The sequence below is a fragment of the Carettochelys insculpta genome, chromosome 7 (assembly GCF_033958435.1).
Source record: "Carettochelys insculpta isolate YL-2023 chromosome 7, ASM3395843v1, whole genome shotgun sequence".
Taxonomy (NCBI): domain Eukaryota; kingdom Metazoa; phylum Chordata; order Testudines; family Carettochelyidae; genus Carettochelys; species Carettochelys insculpta.
In genome coordinates, this window is record NC_134143.1 from 19360183 (window position 1) to 19382253 (window position 22071).

The following is a 22071-nucleotide window of genomic DNA, read 5'->3' on the forward strand; positions in this document are numbered from 1 at the left end:
TTTCCATTCTGAAAGTTTACCATTTATTCCTATCCTCTGTTTCAGGTCTTTTAACCAGTTCTGAATCCATGAAAGGATCTTCCCTCTTATCCCATGACAACTTAATTTGCATAAGAGCCTTTGGTGCGGGACCATGTAAAAGGCTTTCTGGAAGTCCAAGTACACTATATCTACTGGATCCCCCTTATTCACATGTTTCGTGACTGCTTCAAAGAAATCTAATAGATTAGTAAGAAATGATTTCCCTTTACAGAAACCATGTTGACTTTTGTCCAACAAATTATGTTCTATGTGTCTGACAACTTCATTCTTTATTCTGGTTTCAACTAATTTGCTGAATACTGATGTTAGGCTTACTGGTCTGTAATTGCCAGGATTGCCTCTAGAGCCCTTTTAAAATATTGGCATTACATTATCTATCTTCCAGTCATTGGGTGCAGAAGCTGACTTAAGGGATAGGATACAAACCACAGTTAATAGTGTCAAAATTTCACATTTGAGTTCTTTCAGAACTCTTGGGTGAATGCCAGTTGTTAAGTGTATCAATCATTTCCATAGTCTCCTCTAATGACATCTCAGTCTTGGTCACTTCCTCAGATTTTTTTCACCTACAAAGGATGAGTCAGGTTTGGATATCTCTCTTAACATCCTCAGTTGTGATGACTGAAGCAAACAATTCATTGAGTTTCTTCGCAATGACTGTGTCATATTTGAGTGCTCCTTTTGCATCTCGATAGTCTGGGGGCCCCACTGGTTGTTTAGCAGACTTCCAGCTTCTGATGTACTTAAAAACATTTTGTTTTTTTCTGGTTCTTTTTCCCCCTGGAACAAATCTGAATATTGTTGCCATGGTTGATCGCTAATAAAGTTTACTAGCATTCTGTAAGGTTGAATCTCATGATGAGGCTTTTATGCAGATAGGTCTGCTATGTTAGACCAAATTGCAGTTTATTGTTGTGTGCTGATAGTAAAGCCAAGATAGTTTACAGCTGGGAATATCTGATAGCACCATGCTGGTTAGTGGCAGGGTGAGAAATGTCCTTATAACCAAGTCATGTTACAAGGACAGAAATAAACACTTAACAGAACGATGGAGTGGATATTGGGAAGGAGTGAGTAAGCTGTGATAGGAATGCTTTAGACACACTCCCTCTCTTTGTGGGGGGGAAACGGAAGTAAAAGATGCAAACATCCAGTAAGAAGATTAAAGGAGAGAGAATAAGATTTAAAAAAATAAAATGAAATGAATGATATATGGGTCTCTGTATGTGAAAGGATTCTGAGGGTAATGTAAATGTTTCAGAGCCTGATTGTATATCCCCGACCATAAGAGTGTCAAAATGATAGATGCTGTAGTGAATAATAACTTTCAGATTGTCTGCCTTGGATATGTGTACCAGTTTAGGGTTGAAATTGCATTAATTTATATCCTTCATTCTCATTCAGGACTTTCTAGCTCTTTGGAACAAGACTATGACACTGCCTATGAGAGAAACCAGCAACAGATGTTTGACAATGAATGTTTCTACATTGTGTTAGATTGTATGTGTAACCCTCCTATTTCCCATCTTAGTGTCTTCAGTTTAGAGAGATTTCTCTCAGCCTTGTAGATCAAATGATGAGATGCAAGAGAAGTGGTTTAATTAGGCTGCAAATCTGGAAACTATGTGACAATAACTCACATGGTGCAGGTCATCCTGTCCTGTTTTTTGTATGAGTGCTAAGAGGCTGGAATAAAGGATTGTTTTCTCGCTGTACTGGACAATCGGAGCTCCAACTCCATGCCTCAACTTCTTTTAGGGGATGCTGAGGTACTGGCTTTCCACTGAGCCAAGAGGGTGCTCACTTGACTCCAGACCTGCCCACTTCCCCCCACCCCTACTTCTATTTTGTCCCTTCCTGCCCATGTTGCCACCCAGTTCTCTTCCCAACCCCTCCCACAAACACATCCCATCCCTGTTCTTCTGCCTTCCTCCCTGAGCTTCCTGCAGGCTGCAGAACAGCCAATTGCAGCATGCAGGACACACTGGGAAGGAGGGGAAGATATTGATTGGCAGGGCTGCTAGCAAGTCAGAGGGTTTGAGGAGGGGAGTGATGGCTTGAACTCCTTGGGATATCACCTGAGGTGCTGAAGATACATCTGAACCCACCTTTTTGCTAGCCCCGGTCCTCTTTACTTTGTCTTGCTGAGCCAGGTGCCAAAGACATTTCCAGTAAAGCACCCAGACAGGGCAACATCCAGCTGCAAAAGGTATAGATGCTGGGATCAGCTCTGGGAAGACTCATTTTAAGGGATTTGCCCCGGCACCCATGTTCACCCACTCTTTGAGGTACAAAACCAAAGTTATATGAAATCCATCTCTTCCCTCAGTGTGGAGAAAGATATGCACAAATTCTTCCTCCCAGTGATAGGAAGTGCCTGAACTGGGTGTTTATAAACCAATAATAATTGTACCAAGTACTAAAAGTGTATTTTAAGTGGTCAAATGTGTAGTAAACAGAACAAAGCAGATTTCTAAGAAAATAATATAAAGCACACAAACGTACTGAGGAAGCTCATTACAAATAATAGTTCCTCACCCTGGGTAGTAATTCAGACAACGTTCTTCATAAGTTTAAATATCTTTTTAGTGTGGGTTCAGCAGTTCCACACAGGCACTACTGTGGTGGTGGTGGGGAAGAGCTTCCCTTTTGTCTACTTTCCACAATGTTTTATCAGGGAACCACACCCCCATGGAATGAGTGCCTGCCCTGAACATGCATTGGCTGCCAAGGTTGACAGCTTGAACCTCCTTTCAGTACAACTGGATCGCCGAGCTGCTGTGTGGAGGTCAGGGTGAGACAAACCCAATTTGGCCTGCCTGGCTATTGGGGAAAGAATTCTATACCAGTACCCATCTAGTAGACCAGTGCTCATAGCAGACCATACAACCCTGTCCAATGGGTGGGAGTTCTTGATCCAGGCAAGAAGAGAACTCTGTTGGGGTGGAGACAGGGGGAGTGTGCATGCCCTTAAAGGACCACAGCCCTGTTTTCCCCCACTGCCCAGGCATATCCCTGTGTCTTCAAGATTGAAGAATAATTTGTCCATTAAGATACTAAAAAATATACAGGAATCACTTAATGTCCACCCTCACTTTAAGGAATGTTCTGGTATTTACCAAGTGGTCTTAACTATAACTCAAAAGATGGTCTGTATACTTGTTTCTACTTCAACTTTCTTAGACAATATTGCAACTTTGAAAATGTAGATTATTCTAGTTATATGAATGAGATAAGCTGACTTGCTTGTATGTCTGTCAGCTACCACTGAAGATAAGCCCATGGTTGGCATCAGATTTAGAATTTTCTTCTACAAAAACAGGCTGATTAAACTAAAGTAGATAAGCCCCTGATTTCTCTGGAGGTTATACTGCGTGCGTGCGCGCGCGCTGAAAGTTCTCCATCAATGATTTGTGGATCTTGGAAGATATTTTTCCTGAGTCCCAGGAGACTTTAATGTAAGCCCCTTTTTAAGATCATAGCATACAAGCTTCTGGAATAATGTCCAGTCATTTCAAGAATGCCAGGGCTGGTTTGAACTGGGAGATATCATCTGTCAGTCTTATTCCACAAGCACCCTGACAAAATTCTTAAAGCCAGCACCTTGTGATTCTTCAAATTGCACCATCTAATTTTACCTCTGGCATATTGTTTTCAAAAACAAACACACATTTTGCCATTTGATACTGGTTTAGAAAGTAGTGGTGAATGGTAAATATTGATGCTTTAAAAACTAACCACACAAAGTGACTTTCTGGTTCAAGGCTTTAGATGTTATCCAGGCTTGATTGCTATTTGAGCCTACGTAGGTAATTATTTGTCTATCCTAGTCGCATAGCTGAATTGAGGTTGCTTCAGGATGCTGCTTTGATCTGTAACTACACCTCGATGTTCAGCATGGTAACTATAATCAATTTTATCATAAATAGTGTCATACACCTGTAGATAACTGCTACATTCATAATAAAATAGGACTATTAATAATTATAAGGCAGTATGGCACCATTCCAGTATGACAGCTTATAACCAATGGTAAAGATTTATAAAATCTTATTCTGAGGCTTTCAAAGGCCAAATTCCAAGATGTGTATGCAATTACTTTTAAACTGATGAGCACTAATTTTAAAGCTGCAATATCTTTGCTGCCAGTATGCTAAAATAAACAAGTAGCAAGATGACTTACACTGGCACTATAAAGAAAAGTGCATGTTTATTTATTTCCTGTATGATATATTTGGGATCAGATTATTTCATCTATATGAGCATGCTGGCCACATTTTTAGGGGTTAAATTACATCCTTAGCTATGTGGGCACAGCTCTCATTGGTTTCAGTGGCAATTACACAAGCATATCAGTCAGATGAATTTGTCCCCAAGAACCCAGATATCACAAATGGATACTTATGAGCAGACCTGCTGAAGGCTTTCAAAGTTAATCCAGTACTAGGAGGAATTACATATTTCCAAACTTTGTCCCTGATATTAGAATAAGTTCTGTGTAACCAGCTCTTTGTGCCCACACAGAGCAGTATTGAATTGAATGGAATTTGCAAACAAGGGTTCTCAGCACTCTTCTGAGTGTAAAATCAGCCATATTTGGCTTTTAATACTGTGTAATATTAAATGTAAAGTGTACTCTTTTTTGGAAGCAAATCAGGTGCAAAGTAGCATTTAAAATAATTTTAAGTTCAGTTACCTAACATTTGCATTAAAGAAATCAATGTATATAGAATATTCACAGTTTGTCAAGACTTCAAGAAGTACAAAAAATGGTTTTCCTTTTTAAAGTTCCTTTATTGCGGCAACTTTGTGAAGCATTAGTTATTTTGTGACTGATTTCTTTATTGATTAATCAAAATGATAAAGCTTCGAATGAAATTTTCTCGTCTTGAGAGACAGAACAAGGTATCAAGCTCTCCTTTGCAAAGCGTGTGCTTGTGTGTTGGGGTCGGGGGGAGGAGAGAGAAATAAATGCAGTGTCTTTCTGAAACCAAATTTTTTTTGCTCATCATATATGATCTAGTATACTGCTATACAATGCATTGTTTATGTTAGCGGTTCTTACCTTTACACCATTGGCGTAACCAGCCCAATGCTATAAGGGAGCTGGGGATGGGGAGCAGAATGGAAAATCTTAGGACTCCTGCCTGTCCTCTGGTCATAGAGGCCACTCTAGGGCTTTTTTGTAGCCCTTAAGGACCACAACTCCAAGGTTGACAACACGTGGCCTAGGCTATATTCAGTCTAAGCAGGAAGAAGGTAAGATTTGTAAGCAAAAATACAATCCTACCTAGCATCTGGAGTTTTACTAAATCACATTTTTTTATGAAGTATATATTGAAGAAGGAACCGTCCAGTGTAATTCACATGCAATCAGTGCTTGGTCTGCTAGGTATAAAATCCAAAGAAATTACCCTCATGAGAACTAGACATGAGCTCCTTCAACTTTTTTATGACCCGAGCTAACGAATGTGGAGCACTTGGGAGAAAACTGTTCCCTCCAACTGATGATGAATAGTTAATCCAGGAAGCCAGCTGCAGATGGACCAAGTTGGTAGTATAGATTGTAAGAGCAAAATAGCACAGTGTGTTAACCATGTATCACCTTTTGAGGGAAAAACAGAGATGAAGACCTCCATAGTACAAGCATGCTATATTTTAAGGCACTGTTAACAGTATCTAAAGAGTAGTGTATTTCTTCATATCCCAATACATGGCAGCTTACTCTGCTTACTATATTCTCTGTTCTGGTACAATAGGGGGGTTTGCAAAAATGCTTAAAGTGAGTAATGTCCTTGTGTTTTTATTTCTGTAAATATTATATCAACTATAATCAGTTTCACTGCTACTTACATAAGCTATAAAATAAAGATGTTGGTAGTTGTTACATTCTAGCTTTCTGCATTTTGACTTAATAGCAATACTGTTTTAGCTTTTTGTCCTTTCCCTTTTTAATTTTTTCAAAGTACATTAAATCCAATACATAAGGATGTGAAACAGGCATAAAGAAGATCATATTGCTATCCCATTTCATTACTTTAATGGGAGGCATGATAGTACAACTCTGTAATAACTGTACTATGTAGCATGCATATATTAAGTTGCTACAGTGATTGAATGGTGAAAAATAAAGCAAGTGAAGACACACCAGTTTAAAGGAGGGCAAAGTAATTTCTTTACCTTTTAAACTTCTCTGGGGCTTGATCCAAAGCTCATTGAAGATGGTAAGAGTTTTCACACTGATTCCACTGAGCTTTCTGTCACTCTTATCAAGAGTATTTATACACATTCACAAGCAGTCCTCTTGCACCTTGAAGATTAACAATTTTATTAGCTAATGAGCCTTCATGGGTCAGATCCATGTCAGCAGATGACTCATGAAAGTTTTTAAGGTGCTACAGGACTGCGTTTTCTTTTGTGACACTACAGACTAACGTGGCTACCCAGAAAGTATTTAGTTGACACTGATACAAAGGTTAAAACAAAAAGCAGTCAAGTAGCACATTAAAGACTAGCAAAATAGTTTATTAGGTGAGCTTTCGTGGGACAGACCCACTTCTTCAGACCATAGCCAGACCAGAACAGACTCAATATTTAAGACACAGAGAACCAAAAACAGTAAGCAAGGAGGACAAATCAGAAAAAGATAATCAAGGTGAGCAAATCAGAGAGTGGAGGGGTGGGGGGGAAGGTCAAGAATTAGATTGAGTCAAGTATGCAGACGAGCCCCTATAGTGACTCAGAAAGTTCCCATTACGATTTAAACCATGTGTTAATGTGCTGAATTTGAATATAAATGTCAGTTCGTCCACTTCTCTTTCTAAAACGGAGCAATAATCTCTCTTCAGTAACACACATACCGTGAGGTCATTGACAGAATGGCCCATTCCATTAAAATGTTGACTAACTGGTTTGTGGATCTGGAGTGTTTTGATGTCTGTTTTGTGCCCGTTGACCCTTTGTCTAAGGGAGTTAGAAGTCTGTCCAATATACAAAGCATCCAGGAATTGTTGGCACATGATGGCATATATGTGTGTTACTGAAGAGAGATTATCGCTCCGTTTTAAAAAGAGAAGTGGACGAACTGACATTTATATTCAAATTCGGCACATTAACACATGGTTTAAATCGTGATGGGAACTTTCTGAGTCACTATAGGGGCTCGTCTGCATACTTGACTCAATCTAATTCTTGATCTTCCCCCCCCACCCCTCCACTCTCTGATTTGCTCACCTTGATTATCTTTTTCTGATTTGTCCTCCTTGCTTACTGTTTTTGGTTCTCTGTGTCTTAAATATTGAGTCTGTTCTGGTCTGGCTATGGTCTGAAGAAGTGGGTCTGTCCCACGAAAGCTCACCTAATAAACTATTTTGCTAGTCTTTCAAGTGCTACTTGTCTGCTTTTTGTTTTGATAGTGTATAGACTAGCACAGCTTACTCTCTGTTACTATGATACAAAGGTTGATTCACGGTATGAAAAATAAAGGCAGATGCGTGGGTGAGTGTGTGTGGTGGATAATTTTTTAAGCAAAGGTCTTGGATCCTATCATTTTGTTAAATTAACAACTAAATGAGTTTTTTTTTTCCTTTGTCCATCTACACTGACTGGTTTAACTATATTGCTGGGCAGGGGGAGATATATAAATTTATATTTAATGTAACTCCAGTATCTGTAGCCTCCTGTGTTGACGCAACGCTGTTCAGTGATGCCGGAGTACCTCTCCAGGCGCGAGCCTGGGCACTTATTATGGGCTGCCCAGACACCAGTGTCCCCCTCTCGGCTTTACTGATATAGTCCAGAGGAGAGGATCACCTCCACATCTGGTACCAGCTCAGCTGCAGGAGTTGCCGGGACAGTGCCAGAAGTTGACACCGAACCGCCTTCGGACTCCACTCCGGATCTTCTGTCAGGGTTTACTCCCTTAGCCTTTCTCCATCCCAGGAGAACCCACAAGGCAGTGGGGGTGTGGAGAATGTGGTTAAGGATCCCACTACTTCATACCTCTCTGTCACCATGAGTCACCATAGCTCCTTGTGGAGCAATGACCTCATATCCCCGGGACCCTCCTCCCCACCTTTCGCCCACCCACCCCAGCTACCATCACCATAGGACCCTCCCAGGATGAACGATGGAAGGATTCCAAAAGACATCCTGTATGGTGAGCTAGCCTCTGGCAAAAGACGTCCCGGACACCCCCACTTGCGCTACAAAGATGTCTGCAAGAGAGACCTCAGAGAGGTAGACATCGAGCTGAACAACTGGAAAGAACTAGCAGACGACCGCAGCAGATGGAGGCAGGGGTTACACAAGGGCCTTCAGAAGGACGAGATGAGGATCAGACAGCTAGCAGAGGAGAAGCGAGAGCACAGAAAGCACACTAAGGACTTGCCAGACACCCACCACATCTGCAAGAGATGCAGCAAGGACTGTCACTCTCGTGTGGGTCTTCATAGTCACAATAGACGCTATAAATGAAGTCCTCAATTGAAACTATAAAGGGCGCGATCCATAGTCTATGCAGACTGAAGGATGCTTACTACTACTACTATTTAATGTCATATTTATATTTAACTAGTGTTAATATTCATGATGGATCTGACAAAGCAGGTCTTTGCACACAAAAGCTTTATGCTCCAATAAATCTCTGTCTACAATGTGTCACAGGACTTCTCATTGTTTTTGTAGATACAGACTAACACAGCTACCCCTCTGATACTTGTAAATATTCAGTTATTCTAGTTCTGAGAATATCTTCATTGAGGAGTTTTCTTAGGCCCCAATGGAATTTGGAGAGAGCAGACATGGCCAGTATCCCCATGGTCAGTGCTTAAATCATAGAAAGCAGGATTTGAACATCCCACATGAGTGCTGTTGCCTGTGGGTTGGTCAGAAGTGTTTGTGTCTCTCTTACTGCAAAAATATTTTGAAAGGCCTAGTTGTTCTGAGGTGGAACAAAAACAAATATCAAAACCTTATGCAACAGCATTTTTGTTTTTTTTCAGATAGTTCTCATCAGTAGTTCACACCCAGGCAAAAGCGAGCCGCATAACTGTAAATTCAGAACTAATTAACAAATATAATTAGTAATCTAATTTTTAAACTTAACCCATGACAAAATTCTGACAGAATTTCCTGGAAATACAGTATAATTGATTACTCATAAATTAGAGGCAGGCAAATTCAGCCATATTTTGAGTTTGCCTCTTGCCTGGTTATTTGAACTTGGTTCCAAATAATTCTTCCCTGTACTTGTCTGTTCTTCAGCACTTCCCATCTTCTCGGCTCTGAGTTATACACAAAGGGCATATTCTGTTTTCAGAAGTTGATAGTTAAAGTTCTGTCTTGTTGTATGTCCCATAACCATCTGCTTACCATGACATGGGACACTCTTAATAAAAATGGGGTAGTTTAATTTGTCCATCAAATAATAGATGTTCATAGCATGATGAATGTGAATACTTATTTGGATTTATTATGGCATAATAAAGGTTCCCATGTATTCCTGGGTGTGCCTTTTTTAAAGAAAGCAATATTCTTAAAACTAGTGGCAAGCCCTGAGAAAAATCCTAATTGAAGAGAATATAGACATTTTCCTTCCAATGCCCTTGTGCCACAGAAAAACTGCGTCTCCCAAGACTCCATACTGTCCAAAAGCTGAAGCCTAAAACTAGGCTTTAGATTATTCTTTAGGTAAACAACCCACACTTTTCAGGCCAAGGACTGAAACATGTCTCAAAGCACAAATCCTGGCTGGAGAGAATTCTTCCTGCAGCCCCATTCTCATTCAGTTATTTAATATGAATAGTCAATATTGTGTGAACCCCATGGAATGGGTCCGTAAGGAAAGAAGTGAAGAATTCAGATATTTATTTAGTGGGGTCAAGGTGGGGGGCCCTGGTCTGCATGCCCAGAAGGGACAACGTGTCAGATAGAAGGGGTGAGGCCTCATGTGGGGCTAGCTTCCTCCAGCTACCTGGAGCGGTCTGTGCTTCCTACAGGCAGTCCTGAGCAGGCCCATCAACTGGTGGGGAGGAGGTGCAAAGGGAGCAGTTGCCCCTGGGCCCAGCATTTCAAAGGGGACCACAGCTCCTGCCACTGTGGCTGCTTTTTGGCAATGGAGGCAGTGGCTAGAGCTCTGGGCCCCTTTGAATTGCTGTAGTAGTGCTGCATGGCTGTGAGAGAAGAAGGGGGCAGTACTGTGATCTGGTGCTGAGATCCAAATACTCTGGGTCCCGCCTCTTCTGCCCTTGGCACCACCACTTCCAGGGCATGTAGCCAGACACCGTTCCCCTGTGGTCCTTGGTGGCTGTTGGTACCACTGGTCCTGAGCAACTACCTGGACTGCAGTTCGTGAGGTCCTTGTGGTGATTTAGAAAGCCTGGAGCTCTGGATGCGGCCAGTGGTGGAAGCTGCGAGCACTAGGCCCTTTTGAATTTCTGGACCCCCTGAGTAGATGCCTTCTCCCCCGCCAACATCCCTGCACCCTTTGGCGGGCCTCTGTGTAGCCCTTATCCTCTTAAAGGGACTGGTTAGAAGACCTGAATTGGTGAATTTGTGAACAGTTTAACTAGAGTATGAGATCTTGTTGCAATGCCCACTTCAAGGGTCTTGTACTGTATCTCTTCCAAATCATGTGCAAATGTAATTTATAATTTTATTAACATGTTACTTTGTTGTGTGCTTGTATATGATGTTGAGAGCCTACTGAAATCAATAGTTCATTTTTAATACTTCATTTGAACTAGGACCAGACTTCTAGATTTTATTTTCTTCTCCCCCTCACGCACCAAAACATCAACTTGATCATGCTCATAACTTTGAATTCTCTGTTTTTCCACATGGAGACTTTGGAATTATAATGAAATTATTAGGGTACAGTTTAAAGTATTGTGTTGCTTGTGGGTTTCCTTCAGAACAAGTGAGATTTGATCATGATGCTGGCAAGAAAACAAACAGGGAGAAAATAATTTTCAAACCATTAAAAACTCATCTGTCTTATTCCCTAATATAATTTTGCTCTCCTGTACAAAGGACACACTTCAAAAAATATTCTTGAATGTTTACCTCACTAACCTCTCTCTATTTATCATGGTGATGAACAAATAAAATTGATTTTTTTTTTACTGGTGGTCATAATTTACATAGCTTTAAGGTAAGCCAGCATTTTTATTTGAATTTCTTAAGTGTCTGCCCCACTGAGAATGCCACACTTGAGGGACTACAAGAAAAAGGGCAGGACGCCCCCCATTGTTAGTGTTTTATTTTATAATTAGTCATCAAATAGGTGTCAAAAGAGCTTCTTTAAGTCCACACTGGTAAAGAAGAAGTTGAACATAGTCATCTTTAGTGATTTCGGCCATTGGCTTCTATCTCAGGAAAGAGTTCAGATGTAGATTCCACTAATCCCAAAGAATCACATACTTAACTCCCAAGAACAATATATCTCAGGTCGTACTTTAGTAAATTAAATAGCTAATTTTTCTTAATATTCAATTTCATTATTAATAAATCTTACATAATAGTTAAAATTTATTCTTGAATTATACACAGGCTAACTAGTTACACTCATTTACATAAGGCAATTAACCAGTCCTTCATCATAACTGGAATAAGTAAGCTGAAGACAATATAAGTAATATTAATTTCCTGCAGCATCTCACATCTGTGATTTTAAAGTTAACTGATCACAATCACATACACAAAATGAAGGCAATTAAGATAAAAGTTTTAAGCATCTAAAAGCTAATTTGGTTACAGTAGCAAACTTCTAATAGGATATAGGTGAACAGCCAGACACTAAGCCACAGTTCTGATTTGTTTTTATCAATGCTAAGTGAATGAGCTGGGGATGGCTAGTACTGCACAAATTGATTTTTGTGAGATTCAGTAAAAGTCTTCAACTCTCAACACAGCTATTTTACACAATTGAATTTTCAAATGCTCTGCAGGAGACAATCAGTATTTCCCATAACAGAAGAGTATAGCAATAGTGTTCTTAAGCAGCTGTGCAGGAGACAATACATCGTGTACTTCCTAGAAGGTGTTGCCTATTAAATATTTTTTCAGACCTTTCTTCTGGCATCATTAAATGTTTATAATCACATTTATAGTTTTTTGTTTGTTGTTGGGCTTTTTGTTTTTGTTTTGGTTTTTCCCCCCATACCAGACAAGGCTGTAATGTCAACAGGGGGAAAAAAAAACAACATACACTGAAAGACAATCCTGTGCTTTCAAGAACATTTTAAGGCAGATTTTCAGAAGAGTTCAAAACAGTTTTTCCAAGTTGTCAGCACCCATAGGAACAGGTTTTTAAGAATCTGGCTCTGAAATAGTTGCTTAAAAGTTAGAATGTGATAATCCAAAATACTCAGTACCTAACAGCTCCCACTGTCACTCTCCTGGCTGGATTTTCAAAATACCAGGGCAAATTGGATGCTCAGAATTTCTGGAATTTTAACTGTTTATTTTGGTACATTCATCAGAGCTAAGCTTTTCTAAAACTGACCATAATTCTTCTGGGTGATGAATTCTGTAGATCGTCTGGTCATTTGTGTCCACTGGGAGCCATTTCCTAACTGTCTTCTGCAGATGAAATGTCTCCTGATATCAGTGGGAGTCCTATGCAAAGGTAGAGGCAAGAATGTGGCCTAATAAAAGAAGTGAGAAGTTGCCATATTTAAATATCCTATATCGTAGCATAGTCTTATATTTAACTCCTTCTTGACATTTTCATGTTGAACATTGTTAAATGGATATTTTATGTATTACCTTTTGTTTTCCTATTTTGAAAAACAATATTTGGAAGGCCTATAAGTAGTCTGGGAATGTGTAATTAGGCCTGTAATTTAGTCTGTGGCAACCTGTTCTCTGACGGCATGTGATAGTTTATAACACAACCAAAAAGTGTAGAACTGACTTGAGACTCTTAATGTTTCCTTGATTTTAATCACTCTATTCCTATGTTACAAAATGACATTGGGAAACTGTTGTGAAAAACTTCATCATCTCTCTCTCTCTCTCCCTGCCCCACCCCCCAAAAAGGGTCACATTCTGCTTTAAGTACTGGTTGGACCATCCGCATGGGTACTCTGAGAGTGGGGTACTAATAAGGAAAAGCCAGGGCAACTATTCCTCCTCCCTTCCCAGAGCTTCCAGAGTGCTGTAAATAGGTAATTTGCAGAGCTCAAATTCAGGGATCTACTGGAAGGACCAAGGATAGGGAGGATGCTCAAGAAAAGAGGAAGGATGACTGGAGCTCCATGGTGAGGGGCAGCAGAAGGACTGGGATTGACCTCCCATGGTCTAGCAGATTCCCTGGTTCTTCACCAGTAATATATTAAGGGTGCCAAATCAGGGAGGTACAACTTGTTGTTGCTTCTGCAATCACACTCCAGCAGGGGTAGGAGGAAGTATGGGCTGGTTTGAAGAGGGAACTCAAATTATCAACATGACCAGGTCGTTTTTTGATTTCTTGTAATCAATGCAGTAGCGTTTGCTTCCAGGCAATGTCAGCTAAGTGGTGGCATGGTGCTTCTGTTCTGTGAAGATGAGAGAAATGGATTCTGCTCAAGCACTGTTGTGATCATTCTTTAGTTTTCTGCATTTCAGTATCTTTATGTTGAGTGATATCATGGGAGGGAGCTTCCTTATCATTTAAGACAAAATTAAAGACAGGTGCATAATTCATGCATTCTCTCTCCCATTGAAAAAAATATTTTGAACAACCCACCCCCCATGGGTATTAAGTAAATTAGTATAATTGCTGATTCTGTGATACATCTGTTAGTTTATCAGCTTGCTCCTTAATGTGTACATTGTGTTCAGATCTCAATTAAAGAGGTGGGTTGGGAGCTTGAAGCACTTCAATATTCATGCTGTTCCTTTACCTTGCATCACAATTTTGAGGAGTAAAGAGACTTTGAGATAGTGTAGGTGCTTCAAAGTGCCTGTGGCTACATGCAGGCTGGCACTTCAAAGTTTGATGCTTCGAAGTTGCCATGGGTGAAAATTAGTCTAATGAAGTGCTGCATATTCACTGCAGCATTTCATTATTAATCTCCTGTGGCCCAGATTACCATGCCCCCTTTGAAGTCGGGGGGGAAAGTGCAGACCCAGTATAGATGTTTGTGTGTAACTGCAACCTGCTATCCCCACCAGGATGATGTTTTGACTTTCACCAGTCTTGGTTATACTGCAGGATTATACCAACAATCCCAGTCTTGGATTTTCCCCTAGAGATTATGCCCTGTACTACTCAGCCCTCTCCTGTACAAATTTATATAAAGAACAGCCATAGTAAAGGTCAGTCTTGTCCAGTATCCTGTCTTCCAAAAGTGTCCAATACTAGATGCCCCAGGGGGAGTGAACATAACAGGTAATCATCAAATATCCCCTGCCTTATCACCCATTTCCAGCCTCTGACAAACTGAGGCTAGGGATAACATTTCTACCCATCCTGGCTAATAAGTATGGATGTAACTATCCTCCATGGATGTATCTAGGTTTTTTTGAACCCTGTTAAAGTCAAGTTCATTGTTTATTTAATAGAAGTGGTATACACACAATTTCTATCCCAACTTTTATTTCCTAAATGCATAAATTCAAGCATGCTGTTTTTGATAAAACAACAAAACAAGTTTCTTAAAGAAGAGAGATTTTAATTGAATTCAATTGAGGCAAAAAAATCAGATAGTTATAAGAAATATTAAATGTAACCGATACCTAACTTGAACTCTGTTTAAATACAAAACTGCTTTCTCTGTTTTCTCACCGTGTGCTCTCCCAGAACCCAATAAATGCTTCCTTGGTCACTTCAGGAGCCTTACTGTATGCAGGGAGAGACAGGGGCTTTGGGTTATGTGGCCTTCCTTTAAAAGCTTGTCTATTTCTTCAAAAACATTTCCGGATGGGATGTTAAAGGTAAATGTAGGGGGGTGTTCCCTGCTGCTCTGTTTCTTCATGTGTTTGAGCTTCATTTCACTTCATAGTTTTTGACTGTTTACTGATTAAATACAAAGTAAATAGAGCACATATACCATTGTTCACAGCCAACCTGTTTGCCCACCTTACTTGGGAAGATACATTAATAATACCATAGCGTAAAATCTTATAATTTGGAATATCTGAATTGAATAGATTTTAATAGCACTAAAATTAAAATGAGATAATTTGTCTGGGATCACATGCCTAGATGGCTGTGTCTAGACTAGCCCCCAACTTCGAAGGGGCTATGGTAATTAGGGTGTTGGGAGATTACTCCTGAAGTGCTGCGGTGCAAATACAGCACTTCATTAGGCTAAATCTCCCCCGCGGCAACTTCGAAGGGTCAAGCTTCGAAGTGCCAGCTTGCGTGTAGCCATGGGTCAGCTGTGGGTACTTCAAAAGTGCCCACGCTACGTTGAAGTCCTCAGGAGTCAAGGGACTTCAAAGTAGCACAGGCACTTCAAAGTACCCGCGGCTGACTCACGGCTACACACAAGCTGGCACTTTGAAGTCTGACCCTTCGAAGTTGCCACAGGGGAGATTTACCCTCATGAAGTGCTGCATTTGCTCTGCGGAACTTCATGAGTAATCTCCCAACACCCTAATTACCATACCCCATTCGAAGTTGGGGGCTAGTCTACACACAGCCAATGTGTCTTGAAATCTCCAACTTTTATGGTTTGATTGCTAGCAAACACACTGTTGCTTTTCTAGACACATTTTTAATACATTGTTATTATAAGAGGAATTATTTTTGAGACTGCTATTAGGAAATTTAGCTCAAAGAAACTAATTAAGCCAAATAAACTTTGTCTTCTAGCAGAAGCTTAGTTTGTAGTATGCAGTGTTTAGCTTTTATCTGTAATTTATTTATTGCAGCTTTGAGGGATTTTTTGTTTTTTAATTAACAGAGCTGTTTTTCACTGCTAATGCCACCAACAGCATATGTTGCCAAAGACAGACTCTCTCCATTTCATAGCCTTTTCCCCCCTCCCCCCAGCTTATGATAATTGCGTAAAAATCATGTTTATTTTGAATATTTTTTCATAACTGATTACTTATTAAACATGGACTCACCCTCATTCAATAACAGGCTAAATCTTAATAAACATAGATGCTTAGTTCTTGCATTTTCTTAAAAGAAGAAAGAGTGCCATGCCCTGGTGCTTAGTATCCTTTTCCTACCCACTTTCTTATCACGGCAAAAGCAGCAGATCCCTCCAAGGAGTGTTCAAGAAATAAGCTGTCAGGAACCATCCTGTGCTGGCAGGTGAGAGAGGAGATGATTGAGTGATCCAGAGTTTAGAGAAGACAAGATAAAATAAGAGGAATAAAATGAATACTTTTAGACCCAAACACAGTATAAAAGTTTTAAGTTGTTTGGAAATTAAGATCCTAAAGTCCACAATGCTAAATGAAGGATGTGAAGCTTTGTTCATTCAGCTTAAGCCAGTTGTGGTTCCCTTGCTCAATCAATGACAGGCAATAGTTACAATGAAAGATCCTTCAATGTACTCAGCTTATGGAAGAGACCAGTTGGGAAGAATTCAAAAAATGTATTTGTAGCCCCTGTAAAACTTTACCACGTTTTCTCCAAAATTCCTGTCTGTGGTTCTACAGTAAACTCTTTCATCCTTCACATCCATAGCTTGGAAACCTTATTGGAAAATTCAAGGGACAGGATTTCCAATGTCCAAAACAGATATAAAGAAGGGTGCTCTTTGCAGCTTCCAGACACCAAAGCACAAGGATCTGGCTTCTTAAATAATTTTGTATTAACCTCCACCATGTGTAGGATTTGTACAGGTGCAATGATTGGTTGTTCCAAGGTGGCGTCTCATAGATCATAAGTAAACCCAATACAGAGAAGACAAACTGAGATCAGTTTCATGGAAGAAGTGTATTGTGTATACTCCCTCGGCCTCCATACAATCCTGTTTCACATACAATCTATCTCAATTACTGTTGTGTATACCAACTGTAGACCGAGGGACTTCAGGCTCGCACCAACATCCCTTTTTCCACACAAGAGCATGGAGCATTGTGGCTGATGGCCAAGCCCAGAGAAATTGATTTTGCTATGTCTTCACACACGCAGCAGTATCAATCTCTGGAAGATGGATTGTGGCATGTCAAACTCCTCAAAAGTATAGATGTCCCTATTCTGTGCATCCTGTACTTCTGAGCAGTTGTATCTGAGGCTGTGTCTATAGTAGACGCAGCAGTCAACTTCTGATGCACAATTTTAGCTATGCTAATTGCGTAGCTAAAATTGACTTATCAGCAGTTAACTACTATGGCTGCCTGTGCAGAAGAAGGTTAATGCCAGTGTTTCCCCCATCAAACTTCCTTTAATCCTCACCACTTGAGAGGAATTTTGGGGTCAACTTTGACCTTGTAAGGTGGTGTTTTGTGCGTGAGTGAAGCTGAGAGTGTTGATCTTCCACAGTAGAGTGGCTGTATGCTAAGTGAATAAATGCTTCAGTGTCCGTTTTCTCTCACAAAAGGGACGGGGAAGGGGCAAAGGAAGCTAATGAAGCAGTTTTCTGCCAGCTGTAGAATGTTATCATGTAATGCTTTTTTTTAGTAAAGCCAACCTGGGTGATGGACGGGAGAGGGTTAGAGGAAGGGATGAGAAACGTTTATAAACTGCAAGAGATTCTTTTTGGTTTTGTTTTATCAGGAGAATATTGCAAGGCTCAGAAATATGTTCACATTGTTTCAAATGATTATACTAGTAAAGATTTTTTCAACACTTACTCTTAAGCAAATGTGAAGTAGGGATCAGGCAGCAGAAAAGGGAGGTACAATTTTAAGATGCTACTCAGTTGTCTACTGCAATGCAGGGGAGATGACAGCCTCTGTGGGGCCTTGGACAAGGTTGTGGGGGGGCACTCTGTGCTCCCAGAAGGGGTGGGACCAAGAGCAGAAGAGACAGGACCAAGGGAAGCCCTCTGTACTGCTCAGAGCTCACCATGCCATCCCCATCTCTCCAGCCTTAAGTGCTGCCTGAAGTGCATGGTGCGGTGCTTTGGCAATGATTTAAAGAATCCAGGTCTCTAGCTGCTGCTAATGCAGCAACAGCTGGAGCCCTGAACCTCTTTGAATTTCTGGGCCTGAGGGCAACTGTCCCCTTTATCTTCCCTTTCTCCCCTGTCAGTGGGCCTGCTGCCATGTTTTACCTTCTGTAGCTTAAGATAACTTTTGTGTTCCTTCAAAATGTCGTCATTGTGTTGCCCAGGCAACCAACAGACTATGTCCCTGAAATCAAAACAGCTTGGGTAAGAAGTCTTTGAAATTGGTGCCCTTTAGGAGTGAGAATCTTCAGCAGTCTCCTTTCCCCCTTTCTTTATGACTTCCTCTTTGTGGTTGAAGCTTGTTTAACTTATGCTGGAGGTTTTTTTTTAAAATAAGGGGAAAAAAAGTTTAAAATATTCTTTTAAGAGAAGGCAATTTCTCCAAAGAAAGTAACTGGAATTAAAAAAAAAAATATGATCTATCTCTAGCTGGAAGTAAATTGTCCCTGTTTACTATCTCCATAAAGGTAGAAAGTACAAAGGTGAAACATCTGGCAATGTTTTTTTGATACTTTGCTGCAGGAGGCACAGGTCGAGCACATCAGATTTCTGAAAGCGTACCAACAAAAGGAAATTTACTAAAGGTGTAATTCAAATTGATCTATGCAGTGGATAGAGCAGCATTATTATGAAACTTCATTTTAAAGTGTATCCAAGGTGTTTTAAAAGGAAAATGGTGATGTGCATTCAAATTAGCACTTTTTTATGTATTAATGTGGTTTGGTAGACTAAAAAAAAGCCCAGATGTTCTTTTCAAGACAGGCTATTTCTTTGAAAGTAGCAGGCAAATATAGGCAACTAGTGTGTTTAAAGCTACTTTGAAATGAAATTAATAATTTGGATTATTTTGGTCAACCCAATGTCATTGAACTCATTGATTCCAAAAGATTCTTATTCAGTTTTTAATGGCATTCTAAAATTTGATGGTAGTCTGATGGTATTTCTGTTTTCTTCACAGATACCACAACATATTCCACTGAGCGATCTGAGCACTTTAAGCCATGCAAAGACAAGGATCTTGCATACTGTCTCAATGATGGGGAATGCTTCGTGATTGAAACTTTAACAGGATCACACAAACACTGTCGGTAAGTCTCTGCACCAAAAGATTTGACAAAATAATTTGCAGTAATCTTTGGTACTATCCAAAGGTACAATCTTCAGAAAAAAAATTAAATGTCGTGACTTACTAACCACACTTAAATAAAAACATTAGTAGAAAGCACAGATGTTTGGTTCTGGCTTGCTCAATTTTTTTCAAAGAGTAGTCCTTGCAGGAATAAAATAGGGTAAAATGAAGCAATGCTTTGATTGGGTGCATAGATTAGAATAATTCTTTAATAACCTAATGTTTTCCAAAATGATCCAGTGGAAATACATCGGTTCTTAATCCTACAATTTTAAGCCATTTTCTTGAGTTTTTATGAAATTGCCATTTTTTAATTTATTTTTCATAGTCAGATCAGCATTGTGATGGTAGTGTTCAACTAGAAAAAGCAGGTATATTCATGGATTCAAAGGGTTAATTGTTGTAATATCTAGCTGTGCACTAGAGAAAAGGGATGTGAAGCTGTTTTGAAGGTTATGTGCATTTTGACTCCTTTACAGTTGTCTGTTAATTTCTATATAACACTTTAAAGTTATGTAATGTTAGAGGTAGGAAACTATTTCAAAAACTGCTGAGAAAGTGATTCATCTTACTAAAGATTGCCAGAGGTGTTGGCCAGTATAAGTGGGGTAGGGGGGTGGTAAGGAATCCATTGTTAATGCAAATACCTGAGGTGTTTTGTTTTTGTTTTTCTTTAAATATTCAAACATTTAGAAACAATAGAACCAGACTGAAACAGGATAATATAATTAGAACAATCAAATCCTCCTTCTGGACACTCTAATTGGTGTAAAATGCATACTTACAAACATAAATACCAAACTGAGATACTCATATGACACACAAATCTCTGGTTTAAAAAAAAATCTACATTACTTGGAAGACTGAGGCTAAGTTTTTAAAGATATTCAGGAATTACTACACATATCATTGCAACACCTACTTGATTAGACTCCTCAATGAAAAATAACTTAGGCTCTTAAAACTGTAAGTCCCCACTAACATTCATTGGCAATTAAGCTTTTAAGGTCCTAAACTTTAGGCACCTTTGAAAAATTCGCTCCTCTTAAAATGTCTGTGTTTGAAAGTTGGGCTGTTAAAAGTTAATGCACCAGTCAAATAATCAGGGAAAAAAAATCCCTCCACTCTTTTTATGTTCAGTGTTGGGCTGGTAATTTATTTTCCCTTTCAATTTGTATATGCTTCAATGATTATTCATCTCTCACATTGTTTGCTCTTCTCATATGACACACTTATTAAATTAATTATTCTGAAGCATGGAAAACATCTCCTCACCAAACCATCATCAAATTTGTAAATATTTTTAAAAAAATCATTTTATTGCAGCAAATAAGCAATTTGTAGCCTTCATTTGGAAACAGAACTACAGCATACTGAAATATTTGGTGCTACTTATTTTCCGTGCAGGCGTATTAAGCAAAACCAACAGAAAATAAACAAGTGGTAGTTAATAAAATCATTGTTACTCAGTTCATAAGATTAATTTCTATCAGCAGATATTTGGCAGTTTGCTCTTGTAATCATATGCAAGTTATATTGATTAAATACCATAAGTAATAAATAGTGACAATGCTATTTTCTTTGTTCCACTTTCAAGATGCTTTGCTTGTCCTCCACAAATTCTGGCTTAGTCAGTGTGGCCATGATGTTACTTAAATGGTGGTTCTCTTACCGTAATGACATGGCATTGGTACTGCAGCTTTCCTGATACTGATACACAGTTACAAAAACAAAACAAAACAAAAAACCCTGCTATTTCTTGTGGTTGTTTCTTGCAGGAATAAAACAATCACTGGTGGTTCTTTTGAGGCTTCTGCTCATGACATATGAGAGACAGAATATTGACTTATCCATCATTTTGTGGGTGTGATATCTTCACCTTGCTTCTCTCCTGCATTACTTTTCTTACAGGAAAAGGCGCCCGTCACATACTTTATAAGATTCAAGAGAAATGCAGTGACAGGGTTCAGTAGAAATTACTCTAAAACTTTAAAAAATGTAATAAAGAACAAGGTCCGTAACACGTTTGGGTCTTCTAAAGAATTCCATAGCATGAATTGAATTCTTCCTAATAATCACTGAAAGGTGATTCAAAAAATATTAGCATGATCTGTTACATTCCATAGGAACTTTCTGTGTGATTATCTAAGGACTCTCTCACTGAATCTCTGTTTAAGCTACTGACATCTTTGCTCTGAATAAACTCTGTTGATCCCTTATTTGAATGGGGCAATAATTACTTAATCCTATAATTATGGAGGTTAAGATTCATGTTTCCTAACATGAGGAGAATGTGTATCTTCTGCCCTCCCCCCCATGATGTCATTACTCTGCTCTGAGACAGTAGTAAACAAGCAACCTTATTAGTACATACACCATTGGTAACATTAGCGTAGATGATGGGTGAAGAAAAATTGGTAGAGATTTTCCTGCTTCATGTGAGGATTTTTTAACTCCATTGATGTTAGTCATTCAATTATACCACTATGCACCATCTTGAAGATTTTGAGAGAAAGCTAAGCTTTATAATGCATTTTCATTTGGTGTTGATGCACTTGTTGTCCCACATTGGTAAGTTCACAACAAGGTTAGTTAAGGTAATAGTTCATCTCAGGATAACACTTTCTGAGAGTGTACATCATTACTGGAGTGCTGCTTTTGAAGAAACAAACTTTAATAGTTCTATCAGCAATTCTTAAAAAAAATACTTGACCATCCAAACTGCATCATTATGCCATTGGCAGTACAAAGGGAGTTTAAAACTTTCTGACATGGGCAACTTGGGATTCTACCAGCCTGGGGGAATTCATGAGTTGAGAAAAACCATCATAGATGTCTCTG

The 22071-nt window shown here is 39.4% G+C and overlaps 1 protein-coding gene across 11 annotated transcripts in view; it reads left to right on the top strand.

Annotated features, from left to right (window-relative positions):
• The window catches only part of NRG3 (neuregulin 3), a 1029780-nt gene that overhangs the window by 527383 nt on the left and 480326 nt on the right, over positions 1-22071 (top strand). For all 11 annotated transcript variants that reach the window (XM_075000092.1, XM_075000093.1, XM_075000083.1 and 8 more), the window contains one exon: positions 19060-19189. In XM_075000092.1, coding sequence (XP_074856193.1) covers positions 19060-19189 — 130 coding nt within the window. The remainder of the gene's footprint in view (positions 1-19059; positions 19190-22071) is intronic.